We start from the raw sequence: 17,890 nt of genomic DNA on the forward strand, positions 1-17,890 counted from the left end.
CAGCTGGGCGCAGAGGGGAACCTGTCCTTACCCAAGGACCTCCTGACGGCGCCCCAGGCCATCCTCCCGCCCTCTGTCTCCATCGCCACCTCCCTGGGCATGCTCGGGGGCGGAGCGACTGTCCTTGGGGGCGGAGCCAGCGTCTTGACGGGAGGAGCCAACGCGCTAGGGGGTGGAGTTAACGCGCTAGGGGGAGGAGCTAACGTACCAGGGGGAGGAGCCAACATCCCAGGCGGCGGGTCAAATGTCCTTGGGGGCGGGGCTAACCTACTGGGCGGTGGTACTGGTGTCTACCTGACCCCGCCCATGATTCCCGCCTCTCTCCTCTACTCTTCCCTATGCTCCGCCCTCCCTCCCACGCCCACCTCCACGGCCACGCCTACACGGGAAGACATAATCCGCCCCTCCAGCTCCACGAACCTTCCTGGTCTGCCCCAGTCCCTCCCACCGTTGGCAGGGGTCACCTCCCCCTCAGGTCACCCGCCACGCCCACCTGACCCCGTTTGGCGCCCGTACTGACCAAGGGCGTGACCGTAGGGCGTGGTCAGTGCAGTCCCAGGCGAGATGTGGGAGAGGTTTAATGATTCGTTTAGAAGGTTCAACGATGTCTGATAGACCAGCGGCGTTAAACTAGTGGTTATCGTTGAACAAAGGAGTCCCACATTGAGTGTTCAGTGAATGATAGTGGAGCTGATAAATCACTGTCGTTAAACTAGTGGTTATCGTTGAACAAAGGAGTGACACAATGTGTTTAATGAATAGTATTGAAGCTGGTAAACCAGTGTCGTTAAACTAGTGTTTATCACTAAACAAAGTATTGTCACATGAAGTGTTCAATGAATAAAAGCGAAGCTGATAATTCAGTGGCGTTAAACTAGTGGCTATCGTTGAACAAAGGAGTCCCACATTGAGTGTTCAATGAATGATAGTGAAACTGATAAATCACTGTCGTTAAACTAGTGGTTATCGTTGAACAAAGCATTACCCCCATCAAGTGTTTAATGAATAAATGAGCTGATGAACCATTGGCGTTCAACTAGTGATTATGGTTGAACAGTGTATTGCCTCATTAAACGTTCAATGAATGATAGTGAGGCTGATAAACCAAATGTCGTTGAACTAGTGGTTGTCGTTGAACAAAAGCCACAATGAACGTTTAATGAATGATATCTCAACCTGACGGATTTCAATGCCCCCCCCTCCCTCCCTCCCCCAATCCCTCCTCCCCTAATCCTTCCTCCCCCCTCCCCCCTCCCCCAATCCCTCCTCCCCCAATCCTTCTTCCCCCCTCCCCCCTCCCCCAATCCCTCCTCCCCCCTCCCCCAATCCCTCCTCCCCCAATCCTTCCTCCCCCCTCCCCCCTCCCCCAATCCTTCCTCCCCTAACTCCTTCCTCCCCCCTCCCCCCTCTCCCCTCCCCCCCAGTGCTCCTACCTGGAGTCTTTGAATCACAGTCGATTGGAGATTGGTGAATGGTATGGTAGGACTTGACTGAGATTAGCCAATCACAATGTTCTTAAACGCGCTGGTTGGTTTCCTTCCCCCACCCCCCACACCCCACCCCCCATCTAGTGATTGTCCAATCACAGTGCCTTGGCGGATTAGCGATTCAAAGTGCCTGACAAGGCTGATCCAATGAGGACAACGATGGATTAGCCAATCCAACCACCCAGATGACTTGTCCACTCAAAGTGCCTCGGCAGATTTGACCAATCACAGAGCTCGATTGTGCATGATGACCCCCCCCAAGATTAGTGCCTTAGTGAATAACTACCCGTTTATACATTTTCCTCAGCCATCGTTAACTCACGAACGAGCTTTTAACCCCTTGAGTACGACGGGGCAACCCTTTGGTTACCATGCCGTGACCTTTGACCTGACTCCACTATCTTTTCACGAAATATGATCAAGGAGAAGAGTTGACCAGTCACAGGATGTCATGTCACAAGAGAAGCTGACCAATCGCCGACATTTACGTCACAAGAGGAGCTAGCCAATCTCTGACAACGACGGTACAAGAGTGGGTCAAATCGCCCTCAGTTATAAGAGGAACTGACCAATTATTGACAATTACGTCACAAGGGAAGTTGGCCAATCACCAACAAATACGTCACAAGAGGAGTTGGCCAATGACATAACAAAACACTCCAGCACGTACATCCCAACCTTAAAACAATGCTCAAAATAGCTCATATCTCTCTGGAAAAAAAGGGTTACATTACAGTGGAGTGGTTAACTGTAGAAGGATAACTTCCTTCAAAATAATAAACAAGGAAAGAGATAAAGTGTAAGAAAACGTCAGAGACTCGGGTGTAATCAAAATATGAAAAATTAAATCTAATGGACACATTGAAATCAACATTAGATGTCAAATCAGCCAGGATTCGTCACGGAGGGATACGTCACAATAATATCTGCCCAATCAGATAGGGACACGTCACAAAACGGAAAAAAGAAAAAACTGTCCAATCACCGGGGGATACGTAACCGCAGGACTGTCCAATCAAGCAGAGTTACGTCATAAGCCTAACTGACCAATCATAGGAGTGAATATTAAAAAAGAAGTTAGCTATGTACTTTAGTGCCTTTTATACATGATCTGGGAACTGGATATTTATGTACTATTAAGTTCCAGCATATATATATATATATATATATATATATATATATATATATATATATATATATATATATATATATATATATATATATATATATATATATTTGACTGTAAATCACAAGATTTTAATACAAACTATATGCGTGTACCATAGTGTTCTTTTACCCTTTGAAAAGCACTGGATATCCTACCCAAGCAACAAGGGCGTGTAGCCCCTTGTGTCAGGAGAGGGCGTGGTAAATGTAGGGAATGTGGGCGTAGGGAGTCCACCTCCCCACGCCCACTGCGCGAGGTAACGGGCGTGGAAGATAATCACCCAGGAAGTCACTCTAATCACCAGATCTCAATTAGGTGTAGAGTTCTCTCAACATGGCCCGCTATCCCTTGAAAACAAGTGTTAATGACTTGTAATTACGGGAAACCCCTTGTTTACCGGAAGACAAGATGTCATTAAGACTTTAAATTACTCATTAACAAAATAGGATAGCAAGCCTTCGGCCATAACTGTACATGTAATCCCTAAAACAAATCAAAATGAAAACAATGTTTCACCCACACGGTAAATTTATAGTTTCAGGGCTTGAGTATGTATTTTGTGGGTCCCATGGGAGCAATCCATGAGTAATGGGGTAATGGGGAAGAGGGAGGGGGAGGGGTAAGCATTTACCTCCTAACACCCCACCCATAAATCCATGGCTGATGAGGGAATACACACACACACACACACACACACACACACACTACTTCCTCGTCCGCCCGAGAGATGGCAGGACGTGTCATCCAGGCTGGGGGTAAACAACACCGAGTGGTGTGAACTCGGGAATCCCATAATTAAATCATTTCTACGGCGCGTAACGCAGCAAACATTGTCCCGAAGGCTTGGAATGACGTATTGGAGTTGTACTACAACTTGTCGACTTGTGATATATAAGGTGAAATGTGTCAGCAAGACCATTCAACCATAGACACCGCTGGCTACGACGAAGGATTTATAGTCTGGTTCGTATTTCAATTTTTTTTTTTTTTTCATCGTACCTTCAATTTACTCGCCATTCTTTTATTTTCTGTATTCTTCTTTTACTTTGTCTACACTTCAGATACTTAAACGGTTATGGAATCGTGTCATAGGATACTACAAATGATAATTCAGATTTTAAGTTGATAAAAATGATCATAATCACCCTAACTGTAATTTACATAGACGAGCCCAATGATTTTGATGGTTCTAGCAGGCAATTTAGGCTGCTCTATCCACACAGTAACTGGTAGAAGTAGTAGACCAGGTAATGCTACTCATACAGGGATGGTGTACGTCATGGATTGATAACAAGCAATTTGGCTCCAAAAAGCGATTTCTTCAGACTTAACTGGTTAAGTTTTGTGTGTTCTTCGTTCTCATCAGCACATCCTGCTATCTGGTCTGGAAAATGAGATGGTTTTACACTTCCGTCATTCGATGCAAATGTAACAACTTTAAAGGATGGATTTCTTAGCCTAGTTATGCGAACCACCATTTCCATTGGCTATTTGGGGTACGATAGAGGTTGATGGTGGGGTGATTTAAGTCGATAGATAGGTCATTCATTGTCATTGGTCAGTTATATTACGAGACACTTTACCCTGCCGAGCCATTAACTCTCTAATCACATCATTAATGACCTCATTTTGCACCTTAAGTGTCTATGACCCCTAGAGCGTTGGTGGTAGTAATTAGGTTTGAAATGCACACTTTTAACCAAGACGTTCGTATGGAGACGACCATCACACGCAATCCATCTTTAATAACCAGTTAAGATAGTAATCCTTCTTTAATTACCAGTTAAGATAGTTTAGACATCTCGACATCATGCTGTACAAATATGACAATAACAATATACACATAATCCTATACATGAAGTTAAAAAGGCATAGGTAATACATGTTTATAGCTTTTTAGGTAAACATGGGTATTGGGATTTATTTAGGATCTAACTCAGAAACTTTGAATAATCTCAAACTACAGCACAGTGATTTATGATGAACCTATCTATAGATAATTCCAAACAGCTGCACAATGATTTTTAGGCAAGCCTAGTTATAGTTAGGCGAGCGGAGGGGGGTTCTCGCCCACCAATTGCATATCACCCTCTTTACTAACACTCGTCTTAGCTTTTTATTTAGAGAAATTTTAGATGTTTAGTCCAGTAATTGAACAAAGAATATATTATACCAGATACTACCTCGTAAACCTCTTTATCATAATGTTGAAGATATGGATTGTATATATATCGTTTACGGTTTGTCCCCAGGATATGTATATATTGTCTCGATGAAAATATACGTTTTTTTCACCCTCGTATATCGTGAAAATATACTTCTAGCCTTGCCGTATGATGACCTGTGAAATATATGGAGGATTTTATCAGCTGTGTACACGGTACAGGATAGGCATTCGTGTGTACCTAAGACGTTATTTCGCGCGGGTGATTAGGTAATGCACGAACGACTAGGCTTACCCAGATTTTTATCTGACGGACGTGGCGATTTCAATTTACGAATTATCGACGAAAAAATCACATCAATGTATTTATTAGAATGATTAGTATACTCTTATACCTTTGGCGTTTAAAGTAGGGTAGGACTTTGAAGGTGATGAGAAATATGAGCGATGAATATAAGAGAACAAAGACACGCATAAAATGCCTCACAGAACTTTAAGAAAACTTTGCCTTATTTCCTTTGATTTTTAAAGAGCGCTCAAAAGATTTTTTTTTTATTTCAGTGATCTCCCTGTAACAGTAATTTTGGCAATTTAATGCTATCTAGATTATGCTTCAACTTACTAGTTTATTATTTAAAAGAATGTTTCATGATAATCCTTTTAGATGGGGGAGGATTAATTGCGTTCTTCCATTGAACGCACAGGAAAGGAAGAAATAAACGAACGCTACGGACCAAGACGGCAACGTATTTTCTTTTATAAATTTGAAATTTATGGTCAGAACTGCGGGAAGTTATTAACATATGCTCATAATTGTAAGGCTGACATGTTTACTAACACAATTACCTGAAATAATGTTCTGAGAATAGTCTACAATGGGTCAAATTATGCTGGTAATTGACCGCAGTGAGAAATACAAGGAAGCAAATGTCTGCTAACCTTTATCATATCTGTAATACACCTCTAGGGTCTTGGGTTTTATATATATATATATATATATATATATATATATATATATATATATATATATATATATATATATATATATATATATATATATATATATATTCTTATGAGTCCACGGGGAAAATGAAACACGAAAAGTTCCCAAGTGCACTTTCGTGTAATAATCACATCATCAGGGGAGACACAGAGAGAAATATAACAGTCATTTGATATACATCGAAGAGACGAAGCTAGGACGCCATTTGGTAAACATATGATTGTCCAAAACATACTTGGATATATATATATATATATATATATATATATATATATATATATATATATATATATATATATATATATGAGAGAGAGAGAGCTGTGGTTTCTGTATATTACATATGACGGCCTATATGGGAATGAGACATTTTCTTCGTCTGTTCCTTACGCTCCGTCGCTGACGCGGGAAACGCCGAACAACTATGAAAAAAAAGGTAAATACATGTTTAATTTATCGGGACAGTTAAAATTTTGAGCCTCTCAACGCACCGGGATAACCCTTGGGTCATTAAGGATGATTAAGGTCAAAAGATCAGGCCATCATAACCCCAAGGGTCGTACCATCGTGCTCAAGTGTCGTATACCGTCGTGCTCAATGTCGTATACCGTCGTGCTCAGGGGTCGTATACCGTCGGGCTCAGGGGTCGTATACCGTCGGGCTCAGGGGTCGTATACCGTCGTGCTCAGGGGTCGTATACCGTCGGGCTCAGGTGTCGTATACCGTCGTGCTCAATGTCGTATACCGTCGTGCTCAGGGTTCGTATACCGTCGTGCTCAGGGGTCGTATACCGTCGGGCTCAGGGGTTGTATACCGTCGAGCTCAATGTCGTATACCGTCGTGCTCAGGAGTCGTATACCGTCGTGCTCAGGGGTCGTATACCGTCGGGCTCAGGGGTCTATACCGTCGTGCTCAGGGGTCGTATACCGTCGGGCTCATGGGTCGTATACCGTCGTGCTCAGGGGTCGTATACCATCGTGCTCAGAGGTCGTATACCATCGTGCTCAGGTATCGTATGCCATCGTGTTCAAGGGTCGTATACCATCGTGCTCAGAGGTCGTATACCATCGGGCTCAGGTGTCGTATACCATCGTGTTCAAGGGTCGTATACCATCGTGCTCAGGGATCGTATACCATCGTGCTCAGGGGTCGTATACCATCGTGCCCAGGGGTCGTATACCATCGTGCTCAGGGGTCGTATACCATCGTGCCCAGGGGTCGTATACCATCGTGCTCAGGGATCGTATACCGTCGTGCTCAGGTGTCGTATACCATCGTGTTCAAGGGTCGTATACCATCGTGCTCAGGGGTCGTATACCATCGGGCTCAGGTGTCGTATACCATCGTGTTCAAGGGTCGTATACCATCGTGCTCAGGGATCGTATACCATCGTGCTCAGGTGTCGTATACCATCGTGTTCAAAGGTCGTATACCATCGTGTTCAAGGGTGGCTCCGTGGATTTCAACGAGCCAAGTTATATATTTCAGAAAGTTGGACGAAGATTATAAGGATTAGTTTGTTACGACGGGACGGTGTGTTTATGCTAATTGTGGGTCGTTTCCCTGAAATTACTCTATTAATTGACTGGGAATGTAATTACAGAAACAAAGAAATCCAGCCACTTGGCGTGTGCTTTGAATTTATGGGCGCGAAAATTTTTTTTTTTAAAAGACTCTGTGTATCACCACACTGGACATAGACTGGTCCCCTTGTTTACATTTATTTCATTGTTTACCGCCAAAATTTATAAAGTTCTTTTTAAACACGAACAAAGTATATGCAGCTTGCTATAACCCTGGCACTATATATATATATATATATATATATATATATATATATATATATATATATATATATATATATATATATATATTGGAAAGGATCACAATTTTGCGCGTGATCAAGTATATTCCTATGAGTCCACGGGGGAAAATGAAACACGATAAAAAGTTAAAAAACTTATCGTTTCATTTTCCCCGTGGACTCATATATATATATATATATATATATATATATATATATATATATATATATATGTGTGTGTGTGTGTGTGTGTGTGTGTGTGTGTGTGTGTGTGAGAGTAGCGCCAAATTGAAGTCGTCCAATGATTAACGCCAAAATAATGGTTGCTGTAATGACGAACGCGCGAAAACGACTTCAAAATAACCGTTTCTTCATTGGCGAACGCCAAACTAACTAGCCTTTCAAGCCAAAATAACTAATCTAAGTAAGTAAGGTCAAAGTAACCACACATGTAACTCGCCAATTATATGACGGTTCGGTGACCAATATCAAAATAATAATAATAATAATAATAATAATAATAATAATAATAATAATAATAATAATGATAATGATCGTAATAATAATAATAAGAATAGAAATAATGATGATAATAGTAATAATAATAATAATAATAATAATAATAATAATAATAATAATAATAATAATAATAATAATAATAATAATAATGATAATAATAATAATAATAATAATAGTAATAATAATAATAACTTGAACCATGCCACTTGCTGGTTCGTGTATCCCCCAGCGATTTAACATACAACACATACAATTAGACATCAAGAGAAACACCTCCGTGTTAGAAATGATGTGGCAATCCCTCTTGTACTGCCAACCACCTGCCCCCACCTGGAAAGATGGGACGTGTCAACCACCTGTCTCACACACACACACACACACACACACATACACACACGTCGACCATTCTCTCCTTTGGCTGGATGTCATGACTCGAGGGTATAAACCTCGCCAACAAGCCATTAGACCTGAGGGAGAAGGTGTGGCCACCAGGGGAAGGTCAGTTGAGGTAGATTAGTGTCGGGTAGAGAGAGGGAGAAGGAGGAGGAGGAGGAGGAGGAGGAGGAGGAGGTTCCACCCCCCCCCCCCCCAGAACGTCATGACATGTTATGATATGTGGAGCTGGCCAGGATGAATGTTGGCACCCTCATTTGCATAAGGCGACATGCGACACATCCTCTGGTCTTCTTCTGTCTGGAGGTGTCCTGGGACCCCAGCTTGTCCTTCTTTCGTCGAAAGAAATACCTCTCTCTCTCTCTCTCTCTCTCTCTCTCTCTCTCTCTCTCTCTCTCTCTCTCTCTCTCTCTCTCTCTCTCTCTCTCTCTCTTGTGTCTAGTCATTGATATAGGTCCTCATTCTTTTGAGCATAGATTGGGTGTAATTAATGAGAACATATGGGTCATTCGGACAGCGTGGACGCCATAGTTACGTACCAGAAGTACCACACTGCTGACCTAACCACACACGAGTCGTGAGTACATCACTGTGATAGAAAGTGACACAGGGAAACAGCATACTGACTTAGTTTTTGCCCTTGCAGTTCCATCCTGAACACCTAACGACACTTTCTTCCAATTGCATCACAAGTATCGCTCTATGCAGCATGTTTTAAACTATAGATTAATGTGATTTTATCTTCAAACCTCTATAATCACTGAAACGGTGTCTAATCGTATTATCATGGCGTGTGGAACCACCGCACAGCCTCTCATTAAACTACCAGGGGCTCAACTTGACATCATATCTTCATATAAACATATTGTAGGAAAGGTGTAACATAGACGCTGGAGAAGACGTGACATGTACGTGCATTCTCAAAGATACACAACTGAGATTGAAACATGAGGGAGGGTGTCCACTGCCCAAGAACTTATCTCTTATGCCGACAGAACACATGAAGTTCCTTCAGACAAGAGGTAGAGGAATGTAATACATTAGATTATTAACATTACATGCAGGGATACACGAGAAATAACGTGATATGTAACTCCTTTACTCAAGACCTCGATGGAGATTTCTGTTTGTGATTGATACCTTTAATACGAACTCTTCACTAGTAGCTTTAAGGTTCCTTTCTTTGATAATATTTTTGAACCATATATTGTACTGTTTGTTACTGACTTTTACTTTGCCTTTACACGGTGACGCATTCCATTACAAGGCATCTTTAACAAGATACCATGAATTTAGATATAATTAGACAAGCAACCACTACTTATGAATATATTTATATGATAGACTCACACAGATGATATTTTGAAAAGACACAGATACTCTAAGTTTCTCCAGGTGCAATATGCCCTTTATATCACTATTAAGTATATATCTCATGTTATCATAATGATAAATCATGTCAATAACTTTGCGACACAATCAATGGAAAATGTAGTGTTGTATAGTTTATCTTAGGAAATTCCCGTTTTCTTTTATGGCGCTTCAGAGAAAACGTTTATTTACATCATTCGAGATTTGGCGGTCAGTCGGTCGGTGTGGAGTGGGAGTCGCCTCAACCACCATTTCCCCTTTTTACTTCTCTTCTGAAATGAGTAAAAAGGATGCCGAGGCCACTGGGCGGATCAAACGGTACCTGGAGCAGCAGAATCGACCTTACAGCGTGAATGACATCTTCATGAACCTCCATAAAGATGTGGGCAAGACGGCGGTGCAGAAGTGCCTGGATCACCTGGTGGCTGTGAGTCTGGGGGGGTTTGGGCCGGAATTTATAAAATAATTTAAAAGATAGACTAATGGATTGATTTTCTTATTCATATGAGTTATACTTGATCTCATGAGGCTTTCATTGACAATATTGAGGATGGATATTATAATTCGATGTGAGGGAGTTAAGCTACTGTAGTTAGGACACGATAAAGGAAATCAGGAAATGATTATCAAAGTTTTTTGGGTTTTTTTTAGCTAATTATTTCCATCGTCGTATTTAGACTAGTATGAAAATGTGAACATTAGTTTTGTCACCTTATGAAAACGTTATTTTGCCGACTAGTCAGCTGAATAGCCTTTAACTCACCCGTGTTGGCAGGGGTACCAGACACCGTTCAGTCAAAGGCTATTTTGCTAACCACTTGGCCTAACAACCACTAGATATTTATGAAAGGATATTGGAAAAGTGGCAAAGAGTTCACCCAAGAGGACTAACCTTTTTCATTACGTCGAGATGAATTCACTGTGGAACTAGAAATAGATAAAGTTAGTTTTAGGACACCTGAGAAGCATGGATTTAGATGAAATGCATGTCAATGAACTTCAGTTACTTAGTATAATTGATTTAGATTAGAGGAGCGTGGCAACCAAAGAAAACACAAAGATCCTGTCTGTTTTAATTTTGATTTGGATTGAATTCTACTGAATCCATATTGTTGTAAGCTTGCCGCTCAAGTACAACTCTGGTATGTTCCTATCTGATTTAGGTTGTTCATTAATGGTATTGTGGTAAGAAAGATGAAAATCCATGGTAATAGAAATCATAGTGGGTTGCAAGTTTGTTTCTGTGATAGTATGCTACGTACTGGCAGCTCACGCACGTATGAATGTTAAATCTTCTGAACAAATCCTGATACCGTTAATAAATGACCTTTGTCATGAGTCTATGTACCTGGTACAACTGGTTCTTTAGAGTTACTGGCCCAAGGATATTTCTTCTGAAATTGTATTTTGAAATTAGATGTTTTAAGATACCTGGTATACGTACAAATTTCATTTCCTTGTACAGGATGGTGAAATTAAAGAGAAGACGTATGGCAAACAGAAGGTATATGTTTTCGATCAGAAGCACTTTCCAGCATTGGATGAAGAGCAACTCAACAAGATGGACAGCCAAATAGTGGAACTAAACAACAGTATTAGAGGGAAGGAGAAAGAGTTTACGGAGGTGGAGGCTAAGCTGCAGTCTCTAAATTCAAGTCTCACAACACAGGAGGCCGAGAAGAGAGTGACTGAGGTAAAGTGTACATTCATCTGAGGCGTTATTTTGACCATAGACAATGAATTTTTTTTTTCATACTTTTTGCCATTTTCTGCCTTGGGGAAGTAGTGCAAGGAATATCAAAAACTGAAGAGAGGGCATATGTTTAATCATTGATTTATAGTACTAACACACATATCATATGAATTTTTGAAAGTATGCCATAATGAAAATTAACTGACATTGAATCAAACAACCAAGGGCAACATGGGTTTAATTTGAGAGAATTATACTTCTCCAATTTCTGATCATTGCGAGGTGTAGGGATACTGGGGAACAGATTACAAATGTTAGATATGCAGACACTTCATGAAAGGTTTTGACAAAAGCAGCCATAATATCACAGCAGTCAAAATATATGAATTGGGAATATCTGATAAAGTAGGAAGATGCATCTACAATTTTGTAGCAAATAGAGAGTAACACATAAATCAGGTATTTTTAATGACTTCACATCAGAGAGCATTGTTCCTCTAAGAACTATACTTGCACCTGCATTGTCTTTGGATCTTCACTTTAACACAATTACAGTTAGAGACTCATTTGCAAGTAACAATGAATATGAAAATCTCATGTCTAAGAGATACAGAGAGAGAGAGAGAGTACAATACAGAATAAGTTTAAGGCTTATATATACATTCATACATCAGTAACATCTTCAGGTGAATCACTGAAAATGACATATGTTCAGTAGAGATATGTGTCCACTACTTCATTGTGGGGAAATTAAAGAAAATTCAAATATACAAAATGATGAAAGCCAATTTGATATATCAAACAACATTAGTGCCCTTTTCGTTATTACAGTACAGTTTGTGTCAATTTTTGGTTATCGGGTACAGCTTTGCCCTCTCATTGGAGCGTTGATCCTGCATTGTCTAGGCTCAGTTTGGTGCCTTCACCACTTACATTGTACCTTAGATCAAAATTACGTACCCACTTTTTCTATGAAATGGGTTATTCCTTTTCACATATTAGGATTTTTCATTCCTTTACATGAAATGTTTTATGTTGGTTATTAGTCTGTAATTTTCTTCATTAATTACAGTTAGAAGAGGAGATCTCTAAACTTCAGCAGAAGCTTACCAATCTTCAAGGGAATCAAGTACTGGTCTCAAAAGAGGAGAAAGATCAGACTGATAAAGAATGTGAACAGATGAATAAACAGTGGCGAAAGAGGAGAAGAATAGCGTTAGACATAACAGATGCCATCTTAGAAGGATATCCCCACTCCAAGAAGCAGCTCTTTGAAGAAATTGGGATAGAAACTGATGAAGATGCAGGAGTGAAGCTGCCAAAGACTTGAGGGTAAAATCTATACAGTGAAATAGAAGATTTGATTTTGCATTTTATTTTCATTACACTCATACACACACACATATATATATACATAAACACCCATACATGTACATATATATACGTACCAATGTATACACATATAGATATATATACATACACATACAGACATATACATATATACAGTTGTACATATTCATACATGCTTGCCCTCATCCGTTTCCGGCACCAACTTGCCCTACAGGAAACAGCATCATTACCCCCACTTCAGCAAGGTAGTGCCAGGAAAAGACAAAAAAGGCCACATTTGTTCACACTCAGTCTCTAGCTGGCATATTTTTTTTAATGTTGAATGCTCTGGTCATGTACAAAAGTCCACATCAAGGCCAGGTCTTGATGGAAATATAGAGAGAATCATGAAATGGAAAAAAAGACAAGGGAAAGTATTTATGAATTTTCAGACTTGTTTGTCATTTCCTGTATGAGCAGTAGGAGCAGATTAAAAATGGCCTCATTCATTCATACCCACTCTAGCTGTCATATACAGTGCACCAAAATTAGAACTTCCAGTCCACAGTCATGCTTTATAGACCTTTTTGTGGTTTTCCTGGACTGCATCATGTGCAGTGATTTACCCAACTGATAGCTCCTCACTCCTATATACCACTTCTCCAGTTTGCTCTGTCCCTTGGATGCCTTACACCCTCTCTCATATACAGGCCCTGAACACTTAAAACCTGTTTCTTTCAGTCATTTCACCTTCTCATTGGTTCCCCTCTTTCCTAGTTTCTTCTTTTTTTCCAACATATAATCTTTTATAGTCATCCTCTCCATATGTCCAAACCATTTCAGCACACCCTCTTTAGCATTCTTATACATACTCTTCTTACTACCACACCTTTTCTCTTATCATTTTTTGTTTGATCATCCCTCCTCTCAACACATATTTTCCTCATGATTTTATTTCCAACACATTCATCCCCTTCTGTACTTGTCATGTGGGGTCCATGCCTCTTATTCATACAACATTGATACAACACCTGTACCATCAAACATGCCCATCTTTGCCTTCTTAGACATTGATATCCACACATTCCTCTCTGCTCCTAGCACCTTTAGCGCTCTCTCACCCACTCTTTGGCTTATGTCAACTTCCATGGTTCCATTCCTAGTCATGTCCACTGCCAGTTATCTAAAACAGTCTACTTCTTCAAGGTTCTTTCAATTCAAACTCACACTCGAAATAATTTGTCTTTCTTCAATACTGAACCAAATAACTGTACTTTTATTCATATTTACCCTCAGCTTTCTGCATTCACACACTCTCCCAAACCCAGAAACCTCCTGCTGCCTTTTTATATTTGAATATGCCTCTAGTCATTTCATTCGCTAACAGTAACTGACTGACTTCCCAATTCCCCACTCATAACAGACTGCAGACCTACCCCTTTCTCCAAGACTTTCACATTCACTTCCTCCACCACCCCATCTGTAAAAAAGATTAAACAGCCGTGGTGACATTATGTACTCCTGCTGCAGCCCACTTTCACTAGGAACCACTTATCCTTCTCTCTTGATAAAACCTCCTCTCTCCTTTTGATAGTTCTCCCCCCTTCATGTTGTATATTTGTTTCACTTTCCTCAAGGTGTTTCTATCAACCTAAGCACTTGCTTTCTCTAGATCCATGGATGGCACATAAATTCTCATCTGTAAGTATTTCTCACACAGTTTTCCAAAGCAAATATATGATCCAGACATCCTTTGCCACTCCTGAAGCTGAAGCAACAGTCTTCTCCATTATGATTTTTGTGCATGCAACTACCTTCACAGATGCAATCAACAAACTTACGCTTTTGTAATTCAAACTTTCAGTTTTTCCCTTTGCCATTTAAACAGTGGCACTATACAGGCATTCTGCCAATCCTATGGCACCTCACTTTGAACCACACATATATTGAAAATCCTGAGTAACCAATCAACAACATTCTCACACCATTTCTTGGGAAATACGATTATGAACCACACATATATTGAAAATCCTGAGTAACCAATCACAACATTCTCACACCATTTCTTTGGAAATACGATTACAATCCCATCCATTCTTGCCACTTTGTCACACTTCATCATAGGAAATGCATTTACCACCTCTTATATTTGCATCAAACTAATTGCCATGGTTCTTGTGCTTTGTGTACTTCTACATCATAAGTACCCTACATCATCCACCCTATCATCTAATGCTTTCAACACTCCAGAGAACTTGCTCCTCTTTGTGTCTTCATTGTCTTAACCACTTTTCCATCTGTTCCCTCCTCTCCCTCCATTTACCTTTTGTTTCCCTTACATTACTCATCTTTTTGCGGAGTATTTTTTTATCCTAGAAGTTTGCCGATACTGTTTCACTCCATCTCTCATATGCAATTTTCGACCCTTGCACCTTCTTTTTGACCTGTTACTTCTTGTTTATCTCCCAGTCATCAACGCTCTTTCTCTGAAGGTAGCAACCATATGCTCTCTTTTATCTTTCTCGGACAGCTTAATTTCCTCTAAATCCCTCTTGCCACCTCTTCCCTCTTTCACAGAGTTGGTTATATCAAGGGAGGAGAGACCAGACAGTATAGGTTGCTGTAGCTTGAGGAAGGGTGAGTTTTTATATCTACTTAGGGGTTGGTGGTTTGTCTAGATGAGAAGAAACTAGTGCTGTTGTGAAAAATTCGACGCCGAGAATGTTGAAATGGGCTTGTCTTGGAAGAACTTATATATGCATCCTAGGAACCCAAGTTAATGTGTACATTCAAGAAATATGTATAATAAGTTAGATTTTTTACCTGAGAATATTTGTCTTGTCAAACTGTTGCCATTATTTCCATTAAACCAATTAAAAGTGATTAAGAAAAAATTCTAATATTGATTTGTCTCTGGTTTGTAAATATTCCAAGTTCCATTCTCCCAGTATTCATAATATGTTTGATATCCTACAGAGCTGTTCAGATACTATTCGTCCTGAAGGAGGTATAGTTAAAGCAAGACCAGTACAAGTTAGTCTTTTTAATTATGTAACCGTTAATGAAAAGAGTACTCTTGACGGGCCTCTTAAATCTTTTTCTGAGATTTTCTATTTTTGAAAGGCAGGTAATGTAGAGTACATGTACATGTGTTGTGTGAAATATACTATGGTATTCTTACAATTATTAGGTTATGTAAGGCCTCAAACAGTTAACCCAGTTCATCTGAAAAGTTAGTATCCCAGGTGTTTGAATGTTTTGATAGGTTGGTTTCATACATTATCTTGATGGTGAAAAGAATATTAAAAGATGCAATTCAAAGGGATGGTGAGAAAAGATACTTCCTCCGTATCTCTTGAATTTCATAGGAGGATACTAAGTGGGATGGGAGCACACTCGCACAAAGGGTTATGGCAGTGAAAAAGTCCCCTCCTGTATTACTTTCCAAAAGAAAGGACAGAGGAAAGAGTCAGCTGTTTCTATTTTCCTCCAAAGTTCAGTCATTCATTGTAGGGGCTACCTCACCTATGTGGCGAATAGCAAACCCGTATGAAAGAACAATGGTATTGTTTTGAATTTTGTGACAACATTCAGAGTTTGCTTAAAAATGCCTTATTTATTTAACTGAATATTCAGGATTTGAATACAGGCACTACTAAATTCGAGAATGAATATTTCACCCATGGAATCTTTTGATTTGTTCAATGAAAATTAAAGAATGTCTTTCAGGAGAGATGTACAAATGTATGCAGAAAGTTCCATTGCCCATGAGTCTCCTCACTCATGTGAATGTTGTACCAGCATATTGTTTTTTTTTTCTTAAACATGAAAATAATATGCACAGCTAAACCCTCTTAATTTGCTAGTGCCATGAATATACATAATGACATTTTAATTACAATGGTGTTAAAGCACCAGTTAGGTTCATTCAGTTACTTTAAATGTCCAATTTGTGTAGCTCATTTGGTGATTTATTTTTACATACTTCAAGCACTGTTATGATGAGTTAAATGACTTTGCAGACAAACTACAAGAAATTTTTATGATTTTCTTTGTTTGTACTGACTTCAGTTACTGTATAAAATCCTTTATAGTAGAATTTAGCTGTGGTGTGCATTTCATTATATTCTTTTCATGATGGGTAATAAACATATTGTTGGAATATGTTACTGGAAGAAAAATCGCTAACTACTCAGTTTAGTTTATTTGAAGGAATAAGTTGATATCCTGTTGGATTCCAAGTTGAAGCAATTTTTGCTCTGAGGACATGCTGATTCTTCAGAAAAATCATATTACTGATTTAGGCACTGATATGGATACTGTTACCAAGTGCCCTTGTATCTACAAAACTTTTGTAGTCTGTCATAAGAAATATGGTCTTCCATTAGTAATAAAAAGTTTTCGCAAATGAAACCAACTGTTTTCAATGAACATGGCTTAAATCGATCCATCAGAAGAGTTATTGAAACTTCATATTTATCATCAAAGACATACAGGTAATTACCGGATGGAAAACCCATTTCCAGTACTTTAAGATTTATATGCCATGTATGAATACTGCATAAGACAACTGAGATATAAGAGTGAGGAAATGATTTAACAGAGAGAGGAGTAGTAGTAAAAGAAGAGGAGGACCTGTATTGTTTGTGTGATTTGATAGTGTGAAAATATTGCTGAATTGCAGGCAGAAAATAAAATGTGATATAAACAAAAATGATGAGAAAACTTTGAAAACAGTGAATTATTACAGAACAACAAAATGTATAGAGAAAATCAACTTTGAAACAGGAGATATGATAGAGAAAAAATATTGAGAGTATACAGATTTTGGTATGTCAGCAGGTATGGTGAGGTTAGACATGATACAGCAAACTCATGTTTCTTAAGAATATGTAGTAGAGTGTAACAGTGCATTATTGATTTTCTTGAAAATGGATGTTGATTGATGAGTGAATGATGAAG

At 39.5% G+C, this 17,890-nt stretch overlaps 2 protein-coding genes across 2 annotated transcripts in view; both read left to right on the forward strand.

Annotated features, from left to right (window-relative positions):
• Positions 1 to 1,256, forward strand: part of LOC139746023 (uncharacterized) — a 59,913-nt gene extending 58,657 nt beyond the window's left edge. Inside the window, exon 6 of the mRNA XM_071656825.1 lies at positions 1 to 1,256. This exon is cut by the window's left edge and continues 11 nt beyond it. Coding sequence (XP_071512926.1) covers positions 1 to 519 — 519 coding nt within the window. The 3' untranslated portion in view covers positions 520 to 1,256.
• Positions 1,257 to 10,086: 8,830 nt separating this feature from the next.
• On the forward strand, positions 10,087 to 17,341 carry LOC139745829 (homologous-pairing protein 2 homolog). The gene is made up of 3 exons (XM_071656423.1): positions 10,087 to 10,333; positions 11,372 to 11,599; positions 12,672 to 17,341. The coding sequence occupies exons 1-3, from the start codon at positions 10,184 to 10,186 to the stop codon at positions 12,927 to 12,929; spliced, it is 636 nt and encodes a 211-aa protein (XP_071512524.1). The 5' UTR covers positions 10,087 to 10,183; the 3' UTR covers positions 12,930 to 17,341.
• The last annotated feature ends 549 nt before the right edge of the window (positions 17,342 to 17,890 follow it).

The sequence above is a fragment of the Panulirus ornatus genome, chromosome 63, assembly GCF_036320965.1.
Source record: "Panulirus ornatus isolate Po-2019 chromosome 63, ASM3632096v1, whole genome shotgun sequence".
Classification (NCBI taxonomy): Eukaryota; Metazoa; Arthropoda; class Malacostraca; order Decapoda; family Palinuridae; genus Panulirus; species Panulirus ornatus.

Bases quoted from the DNA above. Each gene is read 5' to 3' on its own strand.
- LOC139745829 (XM_071656423.1), top strand. From the start codon at position 10,184: ATGAGTAAAAAGGATGCCGAGGCCACTGGGCGGATCAAACGGTACCTG. The intron at 10,334-11,371 runs GTGAGTCTGGGG...TTCCTTGTACAG, and splicing joins GCCTGGATCACCTGGTGGCT to GATGGTGAAATTAAAGAGAA. The intron at 11,600-12,671 runs GTAAAGTGTACA...CATTAATTACAG, and splicing joins CCGAGAAGAGAGTGACTGAG to TTAGAAGAGGAGATCTCTAA.